The 24,892-nt window shown below is 52.1% G+C and overlaps 1 protein-coding gene and 1 long non-coding RNA gene across 2 annotated transcripts; one reads left to right on the forward strand and one right to left on the reverse strand.

The window, feature by feature from the left end:
* Nucleotides 1–13,160: 13,160 nt before the first annotated feature.
* LOC144582888 (uncharacterized) lies at nt 13,161–15,128 on the reverse strand. The gene is made up of 2 exons (XR_013536422.1): nt 14,864–15,128; nt 13,161–14,707 (listed from the first exon to the last, which is right to left on the reverse strand). It is a non-coding gene; the product is annotated as an uncharacterized LOC144582888 (long non-coding RNA).
* Nucleotides 15,129–16,369: 1,241 nt separating this feature from the next.
* Nucleotides 16,370–21,714, forward strand: TEKT4 (tektin 4). Its single transcript, XM_035302358.3, has 6 exons — nt 16,370–17,022; nt 18,441–18,511; nt 18,879–19,022; nt 19,695–19,917; nt 20,546–20,700; nt 21,440–21,714. Exons 1-6 carry the CDS (start codon nt 16,489–16,491, stop codon nt 21,654–21,656), a joined length of 1,344 nt encoding a protein of 447 aa, XP_035158249.3. The 5' UTR covers nt 16,370–16,488; the 3' UTR covers nt 21,657–21,714.
* The last annotated feature ends 3,178 nt before the right edge of the window (nt 21,715–24,892 follow it).

Consider the following 24,892-nt stretch of genomic DNA (forward strand, 5'->3'; position numbering starts at 1 on the left):
TTTCCCATCGAATCAATGTAAATCCAACTCCTTAGCATGACTTTCAGAGCCATATGCCATACGGTGTGTCTCTCCAGCTCACCTTTCAGTGCAGACCCTTGGGCCTTATTTCAGTTCCACCACACAACAAACTCTTTTCTGCTTCAAGGTCCTTATACATATCATTTCCTTTGCCTGGAATGCAGCCCTCTCCCCAACCATATGCACTTTGCTTGACTGACTTGAGCACATCCTGGTATGGGTCTCAGTTTAAATCTCCTCAGAGAGCCTTTTCCTTATCATCTAATTTAAATTAGGTCTCTGTTACATACTCTCTCCCAGCACCCTGTACTTTTCCCTTGTAGCATTTATCACAATTTGTAATTAGAGATTATTTGTTTCATATTTGTCTGTCTTCCTGGGCTATGGCTCCATGAGGGCAAGGACTGTTTCTATTTAACTCAGCACTTGGTGCACAGAAAGATTTCCATAAATATTTATTAAATGAATGAGTAAACAAATATGAGCCTGGCATGGTGCCTTATGCCTGTGATCTCAACACCGTGGGAGGCCAAGGCTGGTGGATCACCTGAGGTCAGGAGCTCGAGACCAGCCTGGCCAACATGGTGAAACCTTATCTCTACTAAAATAATACGCACACAAAAGAAATTTAGTCGGGTGTTGTGGCACACGCCTGTAATCCCAGCTACTTGGGAGGCTGAGGGATGAGAATCACTTGAACACACCACTGCACTTCAGCCTGGGTGACAAGAGTGAGACTCTGTCTCAAAACAAACCCAAATATGATGCCTAATTAAAACAGAACAGGCACAGTGGCTCACACCTGTAATCCCACCACTTTGGGAAGCTAAGGTAGGTGGATCACTTGGTCTCAGGAGTTAGAGACCAGCCTGGGCAAAATAGCAAAATACCATCTCTCCAAAAAATACAAAAATATTAGTTGGACATGGTGCTGTGCACCTGTAGTCTCCGCTACTCAGGAGGTTGAGGTGGGAGAATCTTTTGAGCCCTGGAGGTCCAGGCTGCGAACGTACTGAAAGTATGTTACAGGATTAGAACATTTGGTATGGTTTGTATGTTAATTTTGTTTGTGGGGCATCCCAAAGCCAAACATTTGCCTTTTTCTCAGCCCTAATGAAAATAACCTGGGGTTGAATCGTAGACTTTTCAGTGTTAAAAACATACTTACAGTTGGATGTAGCCTTATGGATGAAGAAACAGAAGTTGTGGCCTGCCAAGGTTATACAGCTTGTGAATGGCACCGCTATTTCACCAGATCAAATAATGGCCATGTTGGCGACTTAAAAAAAAAAATTGGGCAGTCCCCCAACAAGAACATATTCAGAATGACTCCCTAGTAATTTTTTTTTCACTAGGACATAGCAATGAGCTTTGAAAAAGGGAGAAAGGATGAAATTACATATGCTAAATAAGCTAATGTAAATAAGATATATATATATACACACACACACATATAGATACACACACACACGTGTGTATGTGTGTGTGTGTATATATATATATATATATATTTTTTTTTTTTTTTTTTTTTGGAGAGATGTCACACTATAGTGTCCAGGCTGGTCAGGAACTCCTGGGTTTAAGTGATCCTCTCGTCTCAGCCTTCCAAAATGTTGGGATTATAGGTATGAGCCACCACACCTGGGCTATTTACAATTATTATCACTTAATGTTTCAAATAATTTTCAAGTCCATTTAGTCATAATTTACTTTTCAAAGAAATAAACTTTCGGGCGGGAGATGGTGGCTCAGGCCTGTAATCAGAGCACTCTGGGATGCTAAGGCAGGAGTATGGCTTGAGACCAGGAGTATGAGACCAGCTTGGGCAACAGCAAAAATCCCATATCTGTAAAAAATAGTAATAAAAATTAGTAGAGCATGGTGCACAGATCCATAGCCTTAGCTACTCAGGAGGCTGAGGCAGGAGGATCACGTGAGCCCAGGCGGTTGAGCTTGCAGTGAGCCATGATCATGTCACTGCACTCTAGCCTGGGTGACAGTAAGACTCGGACTATAATGACAATAATAAAATGTGGCTACTAGAAAATTTCAAGTATTGGTAACCTGTATGGTTGCATTACATTTCTCTTGCACACCACTGTGCTAGAGACTAGAGGTAGATTAGAAGATTATGTCATCTATTGCTTAGTCTCAGGAAGCCTGTGACATCCATTTTAATTACCCCGAGCCAGTTGCTCTCACCATCTTCTTTAGCCATGGATTATATCACACACCCCAACTACTAACATATGCCATTGGGCTAAAGATGATGTGGATAAGTCAACACAAAGCAAATCATCATTTAAAAAGATCACTTAAAGAAACTTTTTTTTTTTTGGAGACAGAGTCACTCTGTTGCCCAGGCTGGAGTGCAGTTGTGGGACCTCAGCTCACTGCAACCTCTGCCTCCCATTTTTGAGACAGAGTCTTGCTCTGCTGCCCAGGCTGGAGTGCAGTGGTGGGATCTTGGCTCACTGCAACTTCCGCCTCCCGGATTCAATTGATTCCCCTCCCTCAGCCTCCTGAGCAGTTGGGACTACAGGTGCTCACCACCACGACTGGCTAATTTTTTGTATTTTGAAGAGGCAGGGCATGAGACCCCAGCACAGGGCCCAGTGCATGGTCCCAACTAAGGAAACACAGCCTGATGGTCACCAGCCCCTTGGAGTTCCAGGACAGCTGTGGAGGCCGGGATAGCAGCAAGGGAGCCAAGTGCCATGTGCTCTGCAAGTTTCTTTCTGCAGAGCCTACTGTGCACCAGCTGAGGGTCCAGCGAACCTGGCGGGGGTGGCGATGGTCCCTTTCCAGATGCAGCTCTTGGGCCTGCAGAAGCCAGCCAGGAACAGTTCTCATTCTTGTGCGAGGTGGGCACATGGTTGTCTGCGTTTGTGTCTCTGTGTTTAAATGAGGGGAGTTAATGATTGAGATGTGCCTGAGTTCCGCCCACTGAAACTAAACTGCCACCTGTCAGTAAACATGAAGGGAGCCTCCCAGCTGTCAGTCATCTCCCAGGATTCCCAGAATGATCTGAGATAGACATTGGGCATGACTAGATGGTAACTTGGGGGCTGCACCTGTAGTGTTAATTACAGAGAAGTTTGTGACAGCTGGAGAAGGTCCTGGCAATGTGACATGGATAACAGCCTCGGGCACTGGCCAGGGGCTCTCCACACCTGGAGAAGTAAGTGCCCCATGTGCTGCAGATTCACTGCCTGGGGTGGGGGTGGTTTGCTGTTGGGACCCGGAGCGGAAGAAGGCGCCAGGGAAGAAGCAACCTGGAGCAGCTGTCTGGGAAGCTATGCTGGATGTTGTGTGAACTTGGGCAGACGGTCAAGATGAGGAGGGCAGCTCAGTTTAGCCCAGCCACAGATGAAGTTGCTGAGGCTCTGGGGCTCTGTGCCTGCCTGGCACAAGATATGGAGCCAGGACTGAATGGGCCCCTGTGCTCTGGGCTGACGAAGCATGAGACAGGCATGCTGGATTGAGAGCTGACTCCTGACAACCTGGGCTTTTTGTGGAGCAGGTAAGGGAGTGCTCCCCCCACCTGTCTCGCCATGCAGTTGGTGCAGTGCCTGCAACCCTCACTCCTGGCATGGGCCTAGAAAGTATGGGCCCTTTGGCTGGTGCACTAGGTGACCTTGGGGCTGTCTGGGACCAGCCCTTACAGCCTCTGCTCTGGGATCAGCTGCCCAGCGGCCGCACATGGCATGGGGCAGCAGCAGCGGCAACCCTGGACACTAGCCCCAGTAGCATGGAACCCAGGACCCAACATTGCCACAGTCAGCCCGTAGGAGCAGAAGAGCAGTGCCCAGTGCCCACAAACCTGTGCTCTGGGCCAGGGACAAGGAAAAGTGGACCCTAGGGTGGGAGGGTGGTACACTCGGTGACCCTCACGCCCTCGGGGAGCAGCCCCACCAACATCTATAGTGGGCTGAGCCACAGGTGCCACCTGGAAATGGCGCGAGTATCAGTGGCAACCCTTGGCCCCATCCTCCCCCACCAGCAGCAGGAAACCCAGGGCCAGATGTCGCCATGGCACTTAATTTAGGTGGTCAGCCCCGCAGCTGCAAGGGGGCGGAAACCGTCGCTCAGCCTCATCCCCGTGGCTGCAGTGAGACCAGAGCCCGCGACCCCATGCTCTGTGCTTGGGCCAAGGAAGCAGGGACCTTAGGGTGGGAGAAGGTGCATTGGACTACCCTCAGGCTGTCTGAGACCAGCCCTGAGGCCTCCACCTTTCATTCTGCTGCGCCTGTCACCTATAGATGGCGTGGCAGCAGCAGTGGCAACCCCTGATCCTGCCCGCCTCCACCAGCAAGGTGGACCCAAGGGCCAGACCCTGCTGCGGCGCCTAAATCAGGCCCCGCAGCAGAAGGGGGCGGGAACTGGCGCTCAGCCCCATCCCGGTGGCTGCAGGGTACCCAGCGCCCTGGACGCGAGTCAAAGAGGAGGGGACCCTAGGAAGGGAGAGCGGTGCACTCAGCAACCAGTCTGAAACCAGCCCTGTCAGCCTGTGCTGGGGGCTCAACCTGCAAATGGAGCAGGGCCGGAGCGGTGGCAACCCGGAGCCTGCCTGAGCCACCAGGAGCGCGGGCCCCCAGGGCCAGATGCAACCGGGCGCCTAATTCAGGCGGTCAGCTCCGCAGCCGCAGGAGGGAGGGAACCTGCGCTCAGCCCCATCCCTGAGGCTGCACAGCACCCAGCGCCCAGACCCCGCGCTCTAGGCGGGGCCAAGGAAGATGTTCCCTAGGCGGTGCACTGGGCGACTCTCGCGCCATCTGGCGCCAGCCTCTGCCGTGGGCTCAGCTGCAGATGCCACCTGCACGCGGCCACGCGGTAGCCGCAGTGACAACTCTTGACGCTGCCTGCCGGGTCCACCGCAGTGAAGATCCCAGGGCCAGAAGCCTCCGCGGCTCCTCACGCAGGCGGTCGGCCCCGCTGCTGCAGGAAAGCACGAACTGGCTAGTTGGCCTCGAGGATCCAGAGGCTGCACAGCGCCCAGCGACAGCGACTTGTAGCTCTGTGCATCTGCCAAGAAAGAGGGGCCCTAGGGTGGGAGGGCCGTCCGCTGGGCGGCCCTCGGGTCTTCTGGGACCAGCCCTGCCAGCCGACGCCATGGGCTCAGTTGCAGCCGTCCCCTTCAGATGGTGCGCGGCAGCAGCGGTGGCAACCCTGGACATGCACGCGGAGGCCAGCAGCACAGAACCCGGGGCCAGATGCCACCGTGGGCTTCAGGGAGGCGGTGAAGCCGCAGCTGCAGGAGGGCAGGAAGTGGCTCTCAGCCCCATTCCAGTGGCCGCACAGTGCCCAGACCCGCGGCCCAGCACTCAGGGAGCCTCCAAAGAGGAGCGGATCCGAGGGTGGGGAGGGGGTATTCGGTGACCTTCAGGCTTCACTCAGGTCTGAGTCCTGCACCGTCACCCTCTGCCGCGGGCTTACCTGCAGCTGTCACCTGCTCACGGCGCGGCAGAAACGGTGGCAACCCCAGCTCTGCCTGCCGTCAGCAGCGGGGGGCCCAGGGCCCGAGGCCGCCTCAGAGTGTTACTCAGGACGTCTCTCCGCAGCTGCAGGAGGGCGGGGACTAGCGCTCAGCTACATCCCGTGGCTGCAGGGTGCCCCGCGCACGCATCCCCGCGCTCTGGGCTCCGGCCAAACCACAGTAGCTCCTAAGGTTGGAGGGCGGTGCACTGGCGGACCCTCGGGCCATCTGAGACCCGCCCTACCGGCCTCCACCGTGGGCTCCACTGCAGCTGCCGCCTGCACTGGGCATTCGGTAGCAGAGGTGGCGACCTCTGAGTCAGCTCGAGCCCCCAAGGCCGCGGACACCAGGGCCCGGCGCCCCCTGGGGGCTCCTCCAGGCGGTCCGCTGCGCAGCTACAGGAGAGCGGGAGCCAGCTTAAGCCCCATGCCCGCGGCTGTTCAGCGCCCAGCGCCCGCCGCCCCGTACTGTGTGCGCGGGGAAAGAAGCGCAAACCTCAGGGTGGAAGGGTGATGCACTGGGCTAAGTTCAGGCCGTCTGGGACCAGCCTTGCCAGCCTCTGCCGCTGTCTCAGCTGCAGATGCCACAACCCGCACCCGGCGCGCGGAAGCAGCGCTGGCCACCCGCGGCCCTGCCTGCAGCTACCAGCAGAGGGAACCCCGGGCCAGAAGCAGCCTCAGCGCCTAATGCAGGGAAGGGCCCGTAACTGCTGCGCTCAGCCCAGTTCTGTGGCTGCACAGTGGCGGGTGCCGGAGACCTTTGCTCTGAGCCAGGCCCAAAGAAGTCGGACCCAAGGGTGGGAGCGCGGTGCAGTCACCGACTCTCAGGACTTCTGGGACCAGCCCTGCCACCCTCCACTGTGGACTCAGCTGTAGCTGCCACCTGCAAAAGGCGCGTGGCAGTAGCGGTGTCAACCGCGACCCTGCCTGAGTTAGAGTGGCGCCATCCCTTTCTCCATGAGTTTCTGGCAACCACCATTCTTTCTTTCTATAACTCTGACAACTGGAATCCGGCAGAATTTTTTTGTGACTGTCAGCCTATTTCACTTAGCATAATGTCTTCAGGGTTCGTCCATGCACTATGAGGTATCCAAATTCCCTTCCTTTTGAAGGCTGATTCGTTGTACAGCTATCCACATTCTTTTATCCATTCATCTATCAGCAACGTAACTTGGGTTACATTCACCTGTTAGCTGTTGTGAAAAATACTGTGAACATAGGTGTACAAATATCTCTATAGATTGTGCTTTCAATTCTTTTGGGTATTTGCCTAGAAGTGGCATTGCTGTGTCATATGATAATTCTATTTTGAATGTTTTAGTGAGCATGGGAGACCTTTTACTGACATTATTATCTAGAAATGTTTAAGTTTTCAGAGCTTTTTATAAACAACCAGGTACTGCAATAGTTTGTGGGATGTTACATTTACTTGGAAATGTGGTTACCAAATGAAGGTAAGCACGTGACTAGGTCTAAGCCAGGGCGTGTCCCCTTCCTCCAGGGCTGGCTTTCCTTCAGCGTCAGGCATCACTCACATGCCCTGACCACAACACTGCACAGGTTGGCAGCTTTAGAATGACAGGTTCATCACTTCTGGTGAAATTTAGTTTATTTTAGTTCTTGCTAAACAGAAATCACTCACTTTTTTCATGGTTCCCCTCCACCCTGCCATTAAAGATAGGAGCCCTCTCTTAGTGAAATGTAATCTTCACCCCTCAGCTAGTCTTTGTACATGTCCTTCCTCCTCTCTGCGTTTGGATCTACTCTAAAATCATTTACATGTGTTTTCTGAAAAATGTTCAGAGCTTACTCTCACTTTCACTGTATTCTCTATGAACATGTTAAGTCTGTTGACATTATGATAAACTTGCCACATTCATGTATGGTTCATGTTCTCATTGCCTTCGTAGTAAGTCAGCAGTATCTCTATTATATATTATTCTCTAAGTAATTGCACATGACGTTGTGCTCTGCTCCCAGCTCTTTGAACTGGCTTCACTCTTTAACTCTTGCTTGCTTTCTATAAATCACTGCATTTAGTGTTCTTTTTCTTTGGAGTTTAAGGTTACTGGCATAACAACAATGGACTTGATTCACATTTTGGTTTCAGCCATATTTATTTCCACCCATTCCACATATTAATGAATGAAATAATTTGACATAGCTAGAGAAAATAAGGCACAATGACACAAAGTCTCAAACTTTCATTTGCATTCACGGTTGTCACTCATGTGTCAATGTAGTTGAGGAAGTGTAATTATAATTAACAGTCACAGGGCAGTCATCGTGCAGGCGTTGCACTTAGGATTAAACTGGAAAACTATGTAACCGTAGACCTTTCAAGTCACTAATAAGATATCCTGAACTGTTGAAAGGGGATCATGTTTTCTGAATATCATGAATTCATGTAGATGAGCACATATTCTTTCGAGGCAACTCAACATCGGTTCTTTCGCTATGTGGGGATACAGTTGTCCCCAGCAGCAGGTACATAATTTAGATGTAAATAACATGTAGTGCATGCATAGGCACTAGTGAAATTCATCCTAAAACTCATTGTTTTTACCTGTGAAATATTTATATTTTGCATATCTTATAAAATACTTAAAACTTCATGTTTTATTAAGTAACCAGTGAATATGCTGTAATTAAATTTAATGACCTATTATATATATACATGTTAAAAGAACAGAATAGTGGTTTTTGTACTGGGCAATATAAATTGCCTCTTTCTCTCTTCCTTTCTCTCTTTCTCTTTCTCTTCCTCCCTCCCTCTCTCTCTCCCTCCTTTTCTCTCTCTCTTCCTCTCTTTCTCTCTCTTTCTTTCTTTCTTCGTTTCTTTCAAGTTCTGCTCTTACCTCCCAGGCTGGAGTGCAATGGCACGATTTCTTACTTTCTTTCTTTCTGTCTTCCTTTCTTCTTTCTTTCGAGTTTCACTGTTATCTCTCAGGCTGGAGTACAAGGACACAATTTCTTTCTTTCTTTCCTTCCTTCTTTCTTTTCTTTCTCTTCCTTCCTTCCCTTCTCTCTCTCTCTCTCTCTCTCAATCTCTCTCTCTCTCTCTTTCTGACGGAGTTTCACTCTTGTTTCCCAGGCTAGAGTGCAATGACTCGGTCTCAGCTCACTAAAACCTCATCTCCCCTTATAATTACTTTAAAATTTAATTCACAAGTACATTAAATATGTTCATTGCAAGATTAGAAACAACTTTTAGGGGAACTAATTTAAACAAGCCCTTCTTCCTTAGTCTTTTGAGTCTCATATTTGCTGAAAATACCTACAGCCTGCAGGATAAGGGAGTTCACAGCCCAAAGGATGAATGAACCCATGAGCAAATTGCCCAGAGCTACAAGATTTAGGGCTTTTAGATCTTTAATTTTCCAAGTCATAGAAATTTGTAACAAGCTCGTCACATCTCTGTCTAAATGGCAATTGAGTTTGTTCAAAGATAGGTTAAAATGCATAAAACTATAAGCTATTATCCACCATGTGCCACTATCTTCGCTTTAGGAAAATGGATATAGACTCTGTGCATTTGGAAAACACTTTTATGCATACATATGGGTAAAAAAAATCTAATTTTGTGTAAATTAAAATACATTCTTTGAGGGTGAAAAGCACCCATTTGTTCTAAATCTATATATATTACGTGTATCTAGTACAGAATAAGCTATAAACTCCCATTGAGGAATCTTAGGTTTTATAGGTATGTAAAGCTAAAGTGAGTCTAAAGGGAGACACTTCAGAACAGGAATGTTCTGGTAAAATGTTGAGAGTAGACACTTGCACGGAAGGTTTTGGTGAAATGTGGGTCACTAATCGCTCAACATCTATAATTTGCTAGATAGTTAACGGTTAAGTGAATATGTCATTTGCCATGCTTCTCACACTAAAAGCCTTAACTTTTCTGCTGAAATATTTTCAATTTTCAATTATTACTTCTGAGGGAGCCACTTGTAGCATTCTTTGTCATGATGTGCCTGTGCGCAGTAAGCGGAGCGTTTTCAGTACTTACCTCTACATTCTTCCCGGTTTTCAGTTTCCAATTTAGATCATAAAAGGCAAATGAGGAATGTAATTTGATACTCATAGAATTATGTTTACCTTTAATGGACAAATATATGTCAGATACTTCGATGTTTATTGCTATGACACTGTGGTTAAACAATCCAGGTATGACCGTATGTTTTGGGGTGCACTTGAAGGTAGTAGTGTTTATGCAGCTCACTTATGTAACTTACAAATCTGGTACTATTGCATTCAGGACTGAAATCCTGGGGGTTAGGGCGTCTTGCCTCTCATTTTTAAAATAAGTGAAAGTTTGGGAGCTTGAGATGTAAAATCTATAAAGTTCATTTTTTCATTAAAATAAAAAAACAAATTAATGAGACACCAAATTACAAGTCTAGAAAGCTCAGAGAACACCAAGCTGCATGAATATTTTAAAAATATACCAGGAATATCATATTCAAACTGTAGAAAAGCTATAACAAAGATAAAATATCTAAATAAGGCAGAAGGAGAAACACATTATCTATGGTGGAACAGACATAAGAATTACACTGAAGTTTTGTTTAGAATCCATGCACATAAAAAGTGTTGAAAAAATTGGAATGCAGTGGATATTTATTATGCAAGTATTCATTATCTAAAATTGTGAAGCAAAATAATTGCAACATGAACAGATTCACTAGCAATCTGGGCTCATGACATCAGTGTCTGTTACGGACAGAATTATGTCCCCACAGAATTCCTAACTCGAAGCCCTATCCGCAGTGTGACCGTATTTGGAGAAGGAGCTTTTAAGAAGATAAAGGTTAAATGGAGGCGGAAGCATGAGGCCCTCATCTGTTAGGACTGGGGCCCTCATCTGAAAGGAAGAGACACCAGAGATCTCTCTCTTTCTCTCTGCACATACATTTAATTGTTAAATTGAAGTTTTTGTTAGAACATATATAGTGGCATGTTAATACAGTGTTACTCCTCTACTTAAAAAAAACACACAATTTTGATAAATTCTTTGCTGAGGATGGAGATCAAAAATATCTTATTAAGAACCTTGTTTCTAATTCACATGTCTGAATTCAAAATATAAAAATGTATAAGTGCCCAGCACTTTGGGAGGCCAAAGTGGGTGAATCATGAGATCAAGAGATGGAGACCATCCTGGTCAACATGGTGAAACCCTGTCTCTACTAAAAATACAAAAAATTAGCTGGGCATGGTGGCACGTGCCTTTAATCCCAGCTACTCAGAAGGCTGAGGCAGGAGAATTGCCTGAACTCAGGAGACTGAAGTTGCGGTGAGCCGAGATCACGCCATCACACTCCAGCCCGGGTCACGAGAGTGAAACTCCGTCTCAAAAAAAAAAAAAAATGTATAAGTGGTATTCTTTTTCTTTTGGTATTAGATTTTGGTAGATGTTGTAGAGATAGCGCTAAATACATAATTGACTACATTCTTTACGTATTTAGTAAACATTGAACTAGAGGCAAATTTCCCGTGAATATGGTGAGTCCTAAGCTTCACAGTCCTTTGATTGTACAGCCTCTTCCAGTGGTGAGACTACAGCCATCGTTCCTATGGCTATATGTCAAATTTATACAATTAAGATCCCTTAGCTGCAGTTAGTTAAGACTGATACCCCTTTAAACAATAACGTCACCTCTGTCACATCTCTCCTGGTGCCAGGAAACAATGGAGTGGCCATGGACAATTTTGAATCTGATTCACAGGCATTGAGTTGAAGAAGAATAGAATTTGGATTTCGTGGGTGCATCGCTTTCATGGAGCATGAAGACACTTGAACCTGCTGTGAGGAAGGGTGAGTAGGCTGAGGGTCATTGTGTTGAGTCACCTGTCATCATGACACAGAGGCTTAGGGTCATGGGTCATAGTGCTGTGTAAATGCATTGCAGGACATGCAGAAGCACAATTTTGTGATAGTGGAGGTTTGCAAAGCACAAAGCTAAAAAGATTTTTTGTTGTTATTGGAAAATTATCACTGTCATTAGAAGTATGAATGTGCAAGCAGAATATTCTGTTCTCATCAGTACCTAATTACAACAGAATTTCTTTCCAAAAGGCAAATGCAGAATAATATATGAGACTACACAAACACTGTCTATTTTTAAAAATGATTCATGTGAAATAGGATTTATTAAAATTTGTGTGTTGCACAGACCTGCCACATTGCCATAGGGAGAATACCTGAAATATCCCTCTTATACACAAAAGAAACTTCATGGGAATTTCCCATGTCTGAAAACAATATTTGAAATTCACATGAGCTCAATACTCATTTGTGAAACTGAAGACAAATTCTCTAAATTATCATTATTCACTTAAAAATAATCAACCATGTCAGTTGAAAAACTTAATTGTATTTATTTCTATTCTCCAGAGAAAATAATATTATAAAAGTATTGTAATATAAAGGAGTGATAAAAGAACATACAGTCAAAGCAATAGGAAATATTTTTTCCAGTAAGAAAATATATCATAAATAATATGTCAGGTAGTTAATAAAGAGTTTGGGTTTTGTGAGGTATGTGGGATTGTCAGATTCTTTAAATTTATACTTTACTATAAATTATTTTTAAATAAAAGCTTCTATTTGTTCTTATTTTATATTCTTTTCCTTAAAGTTCATTTCCAAAAGTATAGCTTTAAAGCACACAAAACTGGGATGTGCCCTTGTCTTTTGGGCAGATATAAGCTTACCGTAACTAAAATTGAGCCTCAGAAAAATTAAGCATGCTACACAAACTTACCTGGAAATAAATACCAAAATGGAATTTTGAATCCAAGATTATGCTATTTTGAAGCCTGTGCTAATGCTGTAACTCCTGTATTCCCTTCTCAGGTGCAGCCAGACAGACACTAGCCCACTGATGGACAGACTGACGTGGGCAGGATCTGTCCCCCTGAACCACCCGCCACTGCCACAGCTTCCTACAACAGACACATCAGATGACACTCCAGACGAATAAATGGTTTTCACCAGGGAATTAATTGTTTTAATAATAGGTCCTCGTGTATGAAAGTCCCACAATGAGTTGTGCACCAAGTTTTGAGAAGCAGGCAAACTATATGTTTTGTGGGTTTTTTGTTTCCTAAATGCATCTACAGGAAGACCAATATTGGTTGAACGAAGTTTTCATTTAAAGGGCTAAAATATGTTTTGTGTTTTTCTGTGTGGAAATTACTTTAAACCCAATGACTATTTATTGTATGATAGCTTGTGATGTGTTCTGCTCATGGCTTTTAAGGTACATTGCACCATGATCCACTACCATCCTAATTGTTTTAATTAAGAGGTCATTACCACGCTACTGTCACGTCTTAATTATGCACACAGAAAGGTAGACTTATCTTACATATGTGAACTAACCGTTGTCAAAGCAAATGCAGATTGTATTCTGCAAGTAAAGTCTTTTTCCCTCTAAAGTTTCTAGGGATGTTCTTCAAATGAAATTAATTCAAACTGAAGATTTTAGTTAAAAGAACTGAGTGCAGATTAAAGTCTTTTTGTGATTTCAACATAGTCAAGAGTTCAACTGTGATATTTCATTGAAGTTTACAGTAAAATGTCTCTAACCTGCAAACTTAAAAATATCTCAAGCAAAGGGCAGAGTCCTGAATTTGAAACCAGAAATACTGGGTTTTCATATAAATGCGTCATATATTTGTTTTATGATAATGAGCACATAACTCCTAAGCCTCACACCCACCAACTCCTAAGTAGGGATAAGAAGTCCGCATCGGTGCCAATGCCTTCACTGTTACGAAACACTTACAGTATGTTGTAAAGTAAAAGTAGAATGTAATCTCATTCCTAGGCCATCTTTGACCAGTTTTACACAGAAATGCATGCTAACTTTTCTGTTTGCAAGGATAATATCAAAGCAAACACCAGAAAGTTCTATCTTTGATGTATTTCTTCAAAGTCATACACATAAGAAATAAACAGTCAAACCAAAGACGAAGGATGAACACTGTTTCGGAGAATATAGTCTTCCCCTTTCTTCTGTTGCCAAGGAAGTCCAATATGTTGACCATTTTTGTGCACACGATCAATTCTGTTTAAGCTGGAAGTTAATGTCTCATTGTTTTCATTGTTCTAATTAAACACCTTTTCCTTTGAATATTGTCTAAAAATTGTACAGACAGGTTAAAAACATGTTTTGCTTTGCTTTTTCATGGTTGGGCTAATGATATGTGAAAAGGAATACAGATGGTAGTTAATTATGAACAGGAAAGAATGTTCAATATCATTAGTCATTAGCAATTTGCAAATTAAGACAATGGCTTATTAATATATATATTAATGCATACATATGTATTAATACATATATATCAGAATGGCCAAAATAATAATAAAACATCAAACGCTGATGAGCACGAGTAAAAACTGGAGATTTCACATATTATTGGTGGGAAGGTAAAATCATACAGCTATGCCAAAAGAGTACAGTAGTTTCCTAAGTACCCGAGTCCCCAGGCCTGCAGGGTAAACCAAGGTCTCTGGCCCTGGGTGAATCCGGATGGGGTTCACGGGCCTTCCCAGGGTCATCCAGTGTCCAAGGTGCCCTTTGATGGCCTTGTCTGCCCCTGAGACCCTCTGCCCTGCCCCCCCGACTTGTCCCTGTCACAGGGACAGCCATCATAGAGCCATGCTCCACCCCCTGCTTTTTGGAGATGCCGACTGCCCGGGGTTCTCTTAGCCCTGCCCTCCCCATCTCTGGGTCCTGACCAAGGTGCTCTAATGGACACCCCCGACCCAGGTCTCAGGGAGCTGCCAGCACCCTGGGGTCCCTGAAGCTGAAACCAAGCAAGACATATGTAGCCTGAGGGTCCCACTCTTTGGCTGGCAGGCCCCAGAGGTGAGAGCACACTGGAGTGTCCTTCAGGTTATCTTCACCCCATGAGAGAGCTGGGGGCTTTGGGAGTTTGCAGCTGGCAGGGGCGAGGGCCCACTCTCCCATCTCTGATGGGTGCTTGGTCAAATCCTGTTGGTCAGCCTGCAGAGCCAACTGCGGTCACCAGGTGAATCTGCGTCCCCTTAGCCTGGGATCTCCAAGCAGGCAGCACCCGTGCTGATGACTTCAGGGCACTTGGAATCGAAGGCTGAGAGGTCGCCCATTTCCAGAGCTGGGGTCAGGCCCAGAGTTCTCCTTCTTGGCTCAGGTGATCCCTCAGGTTCCTGGGGCTGCAGGTCAGGAAACAAACACAGGCAGTTCTGCTCTGCTCTTCCTATAGGGCAGTGCCCAGTGAATGCAGGTTCCAGACAAAAGGTGGAGCCAGGCATTTTATCCTGTGTGGGTTACAGCCTACTGCCATCTGGGGAAACTGAGTCACAACACACCTCAAGGACATTTCGCAGGCCACATCAGCTCCTCCCAATCTTGTCAGGCAGTGAGAATAGATTCCCAGGCCGCATACCACAGGTTCTGGCTCAGCCTGGGTTGGGCTAAATCTCAGGGCTGCTGTCCTCAAAGCCCCATCAGAAGGCTGTGTCAGGCCAGGCGCACTGTGGTGACAGGAGCATGGAGTCAGGGTTCTGGTGGCAGGAGAGGTCAGGGCCCTGAGAGGTCAGGTCCAGGAGGAGGGCACTGATAGATACATGGTGGGGCTGGGCTGGGTGGTGGGAGTGTCCCAGGAGCGGGATAAGGTAGGGGTGCAGTGGGGACTAGGGAGACCCTGGGTGTGGTAGTGGGAGTGGCCCACCCACCACCTGTGGCTGATGTGCGGGCAGGGGCTATGGTGGGAGAGGAGGTGGAAGTGGAGGTGGAGGGGGCAGGGCCCAGGGGGCTCTGCTATAGGAGGGTCATGGACTTCCTGGTGAGGACTCTGGGGTGGGGGGTTCCCAAGGAAGCTGGGGCTTGTGGGACTGGGGGTCCCTAGGACTGAGTGTGCCAGGCAGGCTCAGGGGAGGCCGAGCCAGGAGCCACAGGCTTTTCACAGCCAGGCCAATGCCCCGTGGGGCATTGAACCTGGGCTGGGGTTCCCCTGGCCCCAGGACTGGGGGACTCTGGTGTGTCTTGCGGCGCTTCCTGCCCATTCAGCCTCTGTCAGGCGGCCTGGCCTTGGGTGGCTTTGAGTGTGGCCCCCGCAGCACAGGACCTGCCTCCCCGCTGTGGGGCAGATTTCGGGGTCTGACACTGGACACCCACCCAGAGGCTGAATTCAACTCCCCAGCGAAAAGTACACTCACACTCCCTCTCCGCTGTGCCCTGCCTGAGGGGGCCCTGGCTGGGACGTGGAAGGAGGAGGCCTCGGGCCTGGCTCTCAGGCAGTAGGTCCAGGAGTAAATGGAGCAGAGTCCCTGCAGGAAAGGCCTCAGGCTGCCTCAGACTGTCCCTGAGGGGGCCTGGCCTGGACTCTCCCTGTGCTACCAAGCTGGAAGAGCAGCTACTTGTAGGGCTGTAGACATCAGGTAACACTATCAGCCAGCACCCCCAACATCCGCGCGACAGCCACACCCCTCTGCCCGGAGGCAGGTGGGCAGAGCCTCCTCTGTCTTGTCCACGGAGCTCCGCACAGGACGAGATCAGAGGGCAAACCAGAAACAACAAATGAATGAACCCAGGAAGGGGCCAGGGCAGCAGGTCTCCACCCACACCCTCAACCCTAAGGGTGGGACACAGAGGCTGGAAACAGGCTGGTCCCAGGATCCTCTAAGTGACAGGAACCCTTGGCCACTGCTGATGGCATGAGGTGGGGACAGGGAGGGCAGGGCTTGGGCTGCCTGGCCCTTTAAGAGGGCAGTTCTTCTTGTCCCATAGAATGCCCCCTCCCCCAGCCACTGGAGGAGAGATCCCCGTTGCTCAGCAACAGGAAGATCTTGGTGTACAGTGTCACCCAGGCGACTGGGAGCCGCGTCCTGCTCTGGGACTGAGCCGCTGGAGCTGCCCCGCTGACCTCACGGGGCTGACCGCGACCAGCTGACCACACCCCTCACTCCCCTGGCCCTGGTAGACGGCGGGCACCATGGCGCAGACGGACGTGCTGCTGACCAAAGAGCCGGCCCCGCAGACGGTGCCGCCCTGCGAGCTGCCTTGCAAACTGTCCGAGGTGGCCCGCAACACGGGCGCCTACACGTCCTCGGGCCTGGCCACCTCCGGCTTCCGCACCGCCAAATACCTGCTGGAGGAGTGGTTCCAGAACTGCCACGCGCGCTACCACCAGGCCTTTGCCGACCGCGACCAGTCCGAGCGGCAGCGGCACGAGAGCCAGCAGCTGGCGGCGGAGACCCAGGCTCTGGCGCAGCGCACGCAGCAAGACTCCACGCGCAGGGTGGGCGAGCGGCTGCAGGACACGCACGGCTGGAAGTCGGAGCTGCAGCGCGAGGTGGAGGCGCTGGCCGCGGAGACCGACCTGCTGCTGGCCCAGAAGCAGCGGCTGGAGCGCGCACTGGACGCCACGGAGGTGCCCTTCTCCATCGCCACTGACAACTTGCAGTGCCGCGAGCGCCGCCAGCACCCTAACCTCGTGCGCGACCACGTGGAGACGGAGCTGCTGAAGGTGCCAGTAGCCTGGGTTGGCCAGGACTTGTGGGCATAGAGAGGAGGGGCCCTGGCAGTTCATGTGGACAAGCCACGTGGCTTGCGGGAGCCCAGCCCTCTGCACGTGGGACCCCTGAGTCCCGAAATCTGGCCCCTTAGTGACAGACTAACTTCCAAGCAGCTATTTCTCCTCTGGGTATTTCTCCTCCTCCAACCCCTTTGACCTGGCACAGTCATCTTGACCCTGAGCTCCCAGGACTGAGCCACAGGGCTCTCCCCAAAGGAAACCCAGTCCTGGGCCAGCACTGCAGGTGTGGACGGGTGTCGTGGGGTCGGCTGGGAGCCACCGCTCCCATTCATCCTACACACAGCAGGGGCCTCAAAGATCTGCACCGGCAGGTCCCCCTCCTCCATGTCCCCTGTACCTTCCTAATCCAGCCCAGCTTGTCTGTGGGGCAGCCTCAGGATGAGAGGGTAACTCAGTCCTAGCTCTGCTGCTGGCTCTGCAGAATTCTCTGACCTCTCAGAGCCTGGGGCCTCCTGAGAATGCACTGCAGGCCTGTGGACATTCCTGAAAGATGTCGGTGGGGGCAGCTGGTCTCCTGCCACACCCCCAAGCTCAGACCAGGACCTTGAGTCCCTCTCTCCCCTCCTGTCTTCCCTCCTCCCTCCCTTCCCCTTCAGCAGGCCCTTCCCCCTGCACCCTCTCAGTGCTTCGAGAACTCCTGCAGCTCCCCAAACCCTCTGCCCACACCAAGGACGCCTGCCCAGTGAGGAAAACACTGACAGACAGGAAGAAGCTAACCCACAGGACAGCAGGGAGCAGGACTGGGGCCCTGTCACACAAGGAGGTAGCTAGTGGTTGAGGCAAAGACCCCAATCACAGGGAAAAGGCTTGTTCCTAAACACAGAAAATGAAACCAGCGAGGCAGTGTGAAGAAACACAGGGTGCCCCTCCTGTTCTTGGTGTGAGGACAGCCTTTCCCAGCACAGAGCCCAAGGGGCAGCCTGGGCGGGAATCTGCGCCCCTAGGGTTGGAGTCCTCAGGGGTTGTCCAGGGGCCAGGGGAGGTGCCGTTCCTGGGAGCACTAAGCGAGCAGCAGTGATGACCCCTAAGGCCTGGGGCATGGGAACTGCTACTGAGAGACCCTCCCAACAGCCCATGGAAGGCCCTGGAGGAAAACACCCCACTTACAAGGCACCAAGGAGAATGCCCAAAAGCCCAGAATAAACCCAGTGGGAGAGCAGGGGTCAGAACCCACTTTCCCGGGAAAAGGCCTGCAGAGGAGCAGAGGGGTCTGACCCCAGGCACACAGCCAGGACTCAGGGCCGGGCACTGAGATCCTTCTGGGAGGTTGACCAAGGCCTGCAGCAGCTGTGCCTGCTGGGATCCTCTCCAGGAACCGGCTCTGGTGCTCAGGGCATTTCCTCCCGCAGGAAGCGGAGCTCATCCGGAACATTCAGGAGCTGCTGAAGAGAACCATCATGCAAGCTGTGAGCCAGATCCGGTGGGTCCCCCGAAGGACTCCTGACCCCACTCACAGGTGGTCCTGGAACAGGGCATAGAACACAGGATCCTGAGGCTCAGAGCCCGAAGGGGCTGTCCCAGGTCACAGTGGAAGCGCAGGGTTGGGTGGGGAGGTTTTGGCCAGCCTGGGGTTCTGAGTGGCCAGAGAGCCCAGCCGCACGTCTGATCCGCAGCCTCCGAGCCTGGGCAGCCGCTCCTGGTCACTGCTGAGCAGGAGGGCCGCCCGGGACAGGCCGGCTCGGAGCCTCCCTCTTGAAGCTGGCATTGGGGCCCAGCCTGCTGCGGGGAGGGTCCCCAGCAGGGCCCTCCTTGGGCACACACCCAGGCCCTGCCCTGCGCTGCCCCAGGCTGAACCGGGAGCACAAGGAGACCTGCGAGATGGACTGGTCAGACAAGGTGGAGGCCTACAACATCGACGAGACCTGCGGGCGCTTCCACAGCCAGAGCACCGAGGTGCAGTCTCATCCGCACTCCACCTCGTTCCAGGAGAGGTGGGCCCCAGCCCTACCCCTGCGCTTGCCCTGGCTGTGGTCGCTCCTCCCCTTCGCTTGGGGCTGCTTCCCCCAGCCCGGCCCGGAGGCCCTTAACCCCGAGGGCATTAGGGCAACTGTCTGTCCCGGGGATGAGCAGGTGAGCAAGACCCCCTCAAGTGCCCAGCGGGCGCACAGCTATGGAGCCCAGTCCCCCGGAGACCGGACAGGGTGGGGGCGGGGTCAGCCCCCGGCGCTGTCAGGACTGTATTCCCGCTCACGGCCGGCAGAGGGCGTGCGAACACCGCCACTGGATGGCAGCAAACTCCCGGGTGCGGGAAGGGGACACGGGGTTCTGGGTAGGAGAGAAGGGAGATTACGGGGTGCTGCAGAGGGGGCCTCGGAGGAGGCGGTGCTGGGGACGGGGACCCCGGGGCACGAGGGGACTAGGCGCCTGGTGTGGGTATGGGGAGGGGGGACGCAGGCGAGTTGTGGGCGGGGGGGCACTTGGAAGCAGGAAGCCTGAAGGGCTGGGCTTCGTGGGGTGGTGCGGGGTGCACTGGAGTCCGAGCGGTCCCTCCAGGAGCTCGGGGCGCCGGCAGGGCACGGAGGCGAGGGACGCTGGGGGGTGGGGCAGGGCCCCCAGCCTTTACAACGCCTCCCTGCCCCTCCCCTGGCTGCCCCCGCCTGCAGCGCGTCCACGCCTGAGACCTGGGCCAAGTTCACTCAGGACAATCTGTGCCGCGCCCAGCGCGAGCGCCTGGCCTCGGCCAACCTGCGGGTGCTGGTGGACTGCATCCTTCGCGACACCTCCGAGGACTTGCGGCTGCAGTGTGACGCCGTGAATCTGGCCTTTGGGCGCCGCTGCGAGGAGCTGGAGGACGCAAGGCACAAGCTGCAGCACCACCTGCACGAGGTGGGGCGCCCTGAACCCCTAAGACGGCTCCCGAGCTCGCCCACCACTCTGCCCCTTCGTCACCTGGCCTGGGCCCTCAACACCTCCCTTCTCTGCCCCCCCCCCCGCAACCCTGAGGGACCCCAGAAGCAGATGCCAGTCCTCCTCCAATCTGCATAAAACCAGATGACATTGGGAGTGGCGGGTTGCAACCTCCATGACTGGGCAGGAGGAGCTGTGGGGAGGATGGGGGCAGTAGGAGGTCTGAGGAGCACTCACCGCCCAGGGGGTCCCCAAGAGTCCTGGCCTGGCAGGCAGGGCTCTGACTCTTAGGGTATCAGTGTGACCTTTCCTACCTGTAAGTTCCGAGTCCTTGAGCAGGGTTCTCTGCCCTCCCCAGCCCGGGTCCTGGTGACCACCAGGGATGGGAGTTCTTGGACCAGAGCTAAGGAACAACAGGGTGCCTGACTCTCAAGAGCCCTCTGGGGGCCCTGTGCACATGGTCCCTTCAGCCACACCTCCCCGGGGCCCCTGGACAGGGCTGCCTCCTGGACGCAGCCCAGGGCCTGGGTAGGACAGGGCTGGTCTGGGGTGTTCCATATGCCAGGGCATGGGGGCGCAGGCCCAAGGGCCACTGTCCTGTCTGCAGACGCTGCGGGAAGTCACAGACCAGGAACACAACGTGGCAGCGCTGAAGCAGGCCATCAAGGACAAGGAGGCACCTCTGCGAGTCGCCCAGACCCGGCTGTACCTGCGCTCGCACCGGCCCAACATGGAGCTGTGCTGCGACGCCGGCCAGTTCAGGTGCTGCCTGGGTCTCTGGGGCAGCCCCAGGTGGCCCCTCCACCTCCTCCCTGCCTCTCTGATCTTGGGCTCCTATGAACACCGCAATGCGCCCCCCCACACACACACATCCCCTGCAGGTATTGAGAGGGGAGGGAGACCTTGGGGCCACACACAAGCATGCCTTACATACACAGGCACAGACACAACACTGGGCAGGTCATGGGTGGGGGCTCCCAGTGCCAGGGACCACGGACCTGTGCCCATGTGCTCTCACCCACCCTGTGCTGCCTCATCTTCCTGAAAAGAAGCTCCTTCAACAAGATGAACTCCCAAAGGCCACAGGGCCAGAGAGACCAGGCAGAGCCATTCCCTGCTGCTCTGAGGGTGCTGTCCACACCTCTAGTGGAAAGCATGACCCATGCCTGGGCTCTAGAAGCAGAGGCTCATCCTTCTGTTTCCCTGGTTAACAGGTGCTCAGTGGCCCCTCCTGAGCATAAGAACCTTTCTTCCTTCCCTGCCTCTCAGTTCCTTCCAGGAACTGGGGGCCTCCCTCAGACATAAGGAATGGCAAGAACTGAGCCTGGTGGGCTGAGAGGCCACTTTCCTGGTGGGGTTCCCTTAGGAGTTCTTTTGTGAGTCTTACCAGGACCTCCTGCCCGCTCCAGTTGGGGCCTGTGAGTTTTGGGGTCCCCCACTGCCAGGAAGGTGCACACTTCTGCCCTCCCCAGCCCTGGCTCACATCCCTCAACACCCCCAGGTTGATGAGCGAGGTAGAGGAGCTGAACATGTCCCTTGCAGCGCTGCGGGAGAAGCTTCTAGAAGCGGAGCAGTCCCTGCGCAACCTGGAGGACACCCGCATGAGCCTGGAGAAGGACATCACCTCCATGACCAACAGCCTCTTCATCGACCGCCAGAAGTGCATGGCCCATCGCACCCGCTACCCCACCATCCTGCAGCTGGCTGGCTACCAGTGAGCAGCTGGCACAGCACTTCCCCCCATCCCCCAAATAAACAGCATGTTAGCTTTCTGCACTGAGTGTGTGTGCCTGGTGGGGTCTCCAGTTGCTGCCCATCTGAGCTGGCTTTTGAGTCCCCTGTGAGGCTGGCTCTGCCTATGGACTCATCATCCCAACTGTGGGAGATGAGGGATCAGAGCCGAGGACCAGGAGTCCCTGTGCCTCAGAGGACAGGACGTGCCCAGGTGGCAACTAGGGCTCCACAGCACAGCTCAGGTGTGGTCGCAGACCGTGTGTCCAGCCCAGGGCCAGGCTATCCAGCTCCCGCTCTCCGCTCCCCCAGTGCTGCCTCCTCTCTTCCTTCACCAGGGTCTTTGGGCCTTGGGACATCTTTGGGACCTCTGCATCTCCCCAACTCCTCCCCCTGCACCTCCAGGCCCCAGCTGCAGCTCACATACCCCTAAGGACAGGCTCAGGGCCTCCTTGTTGCACCCTGGAGGGGTTGGCTGATGGAGAGCTGAGTGTGGGGGCTGCCAGCGAAGGGGGCCTGGGAGAAGGCTGGTGGCACCAGGCTGGGGGGCGCCGAGCTGGGCGCCATCCTGAGCACATGGCAGGTGTGAACTCCTTTAGGCCTCATGACAGCCTCACCATCACGTGCATTTTATAGCAGGGAAAACAGGCCTGGGGTCCCTGCACCCACTGTGCTCCCACCCCAGGGCCAGGTTGATGCAGGGGAGGCCAATGACAGCAGTAATGGGAGTGACTCCCCAGCCAGAGAGAGACTGAGGGCCCTAGCCCCCCAGGCTTCATGACAGTGCAGCACCAGACCCTGGGGTTGCTGGGCCAGACCTCCTCATGCTGAATTCCCTGCTGACCTCCAGATTGCCCACCCCCACCCCTGAGGCCATCTGGGCACTGGCAACTGCTGCTAACCCACAGGCCCCTCTGTGGAGTCCCTGTTGGCCTGGCCTTGAGCTGCTATCCATGGTGTAGATCAGGTGTGGTTTGCTCTAGGAAGCCCCAAACCCCAGTCCCTGGGCTCCTAGGGACAGGGAGAGTGGTTGGGGCTGATTCAGGCCACCACAGTGGACAGGAAGGTGGATGCCCACCCTAGGTTGTCTCAGGGCCCTCTTCCCACACTTGGCCCACACCCCAGCCACCCTGGGCTTCTGGCACAAGGAAAAAGTAATCTCTGGCAGCTCTCACCTGGAAGAGATTGTGGTACTTCCCATCCCCTGCAGTTCAGGGAGGGAGGGGCTGCTGGCCCATGGCTGTTACTACCAGGTCAGGGTGGGGATAGAGAGGGCCAGGCTCTGCCATCTGAAGGGAGCAGGTGGATGTGCCCCAGCTAGAGCATGGCCCTCTCCCAAACCCAGCCTGTCCTAATCTTGTGCAGGTCAGTAATCCCGCACCCTAGAGTCAGTGCTGTGCTCTGTCTTCACCAGAGTCCAGTGGAGCCTGGACATAGCTGCTCCCCTCTGTGTTGGGATCACCCTCAGCTGTCCCGTGTTGGGGTTCCCTCATCTGTCCCCTTGTGCGGTAGTTCCAAGAGATCACTCTCACAGGCATCAGATACGTGTCCCTGGTGCGGTGCCCACTGTTCAGCCCACACCGGCCTCCCTTGCTCCACTCCTTGCTCCACGTCTTAAAGCTGGCACTAGGCCTGTCTCGCCCTTGTCCCAGGCCTGACATGGAGTTGGGCAGGCAGCAGGGTCTCAGCTGGTATCAACATGGCCAAAAAGGACTCATCATAAAAAGTGTTGGCCCCAGAACCCAAGGGGAAGAGGTGTTGCTTCTATGGTGAGCCAGGCCACCTCCTCCAGGAAGCCTTCCTTCTTGAAGCTCTGTGGCCATCGTGGGCTTGCAAGTATCGAAGGGTACTCAGCACACAGGGAGGCTCTGTACTGGGTGAAACAGTACCAACCCCCAAAATTCATTTCCATCCAGAACCTCAGAATGTGACCTTCTTTGGAAATAGGGTCTTTGCAGATATAATTAAGTTAATGATCTTGAGACGAGGTCATCCTGGATTTAGCATGGGTCCCAAATCAATGACTCGTGTGCCTCCATGAAGAGGAGAATAGAGGGACATACAACTACCAGGCCCCATGTTTCCATCAGGCTCCAGGTTTTCATCAGGCCCCAGGTGGATATTAAACTCTAGGTGGACATCAACAAATGCCCAGGTATCAGGTCAAAACAAGGCCCCTGATGAACATCATGTCCCCTGGTAAACATGAGACTTCAGGTGGACTTGTGACACTAAATGGACATCAGGCCCTGGATGGACACCAGGGACCATATGGATACCTACACCCCTGGTGCACCAAGCCCCAGATGGACATCTAGGTCCAAGTAAACACCAAGGCCTCAGAGGTCCAGACATCAGGTCTCATGTGGAAACGGGGTCCCAGAAAGTCCTCAGGCACCAGGAAACACTCAGGCCTCAGTTGGATATCCTGTCCCAAGTTGACAGGTGGACACAAGGTGCTAAGAAAACATCAGGTCCCAGCTGAGATCAACCCTTGGGTAGTCGCCTGGGCCCCACCCAAACACGCAGCCCCAGGTTTAAATAGGACCCCAGGTCACATTAGGCTCCAGGTGGACACTGGACTCTACAGTTTCCAGGTTCACAGCGACACTTCAGGAGGATACCACAGCCCAGGTAGCTGTAAGACTCCATCCAGACACCAGTGCTCAGGTAGAGAATCTAGGCCCCCAGATGGACATCAGGTTCTGGCTAAACACCAAACCCCAGGTGGGTATCTAATCCATAGGTGGACATCAGGCACTGGCTGACACACAGGCCCCAGATAGCTACCTGTACCACAGCTGGACATGAGGCCCCAGGTACATATCCAGTCCCAGATGACTATCAGGCCCTAGGTGAATACCAGTCCTAGATGAACATCAGAAACCAAGTAGATACCCAAACCCCTGGGGAGCATCAGGCTCCAGGTGGACACCAGGACCCATGTGGGCAACCAGGTCCAGAGGTACATCAGGTTTCACATGGACACCCAACCCCCAGTGGATACCAAGCCCTCAGGTGTACACACCAGTCCTTAACAACTGAGAGGTCACATATTCTCTGGTCAAACACAATAAAGTCATCTCCCCAGAAAATATGTATTTGGGAAACTGAAAACTACACTTCTCAATCATTCTGAAATCAAGGAACTCATAATAAAAGGCCAAATATATACACAAGAAACAATCATGAAACTTCAACATCCATCATGAGTGCAAAGCTG

The sequence above is a fragment of the Callithrix jacchus genome, chromosome 5, assembly GCF_049354715.1.
Source record: "Callithrix jacchus isolate 240 chromosome 5, calJac240_pri, whole genome shotgun sequence".
Lineage (NCBI taxonomy): Eukaryota > Metazoa > Chordata > Mammalia > Primates > Cebidae > Callithrix > Callithrix jacchus.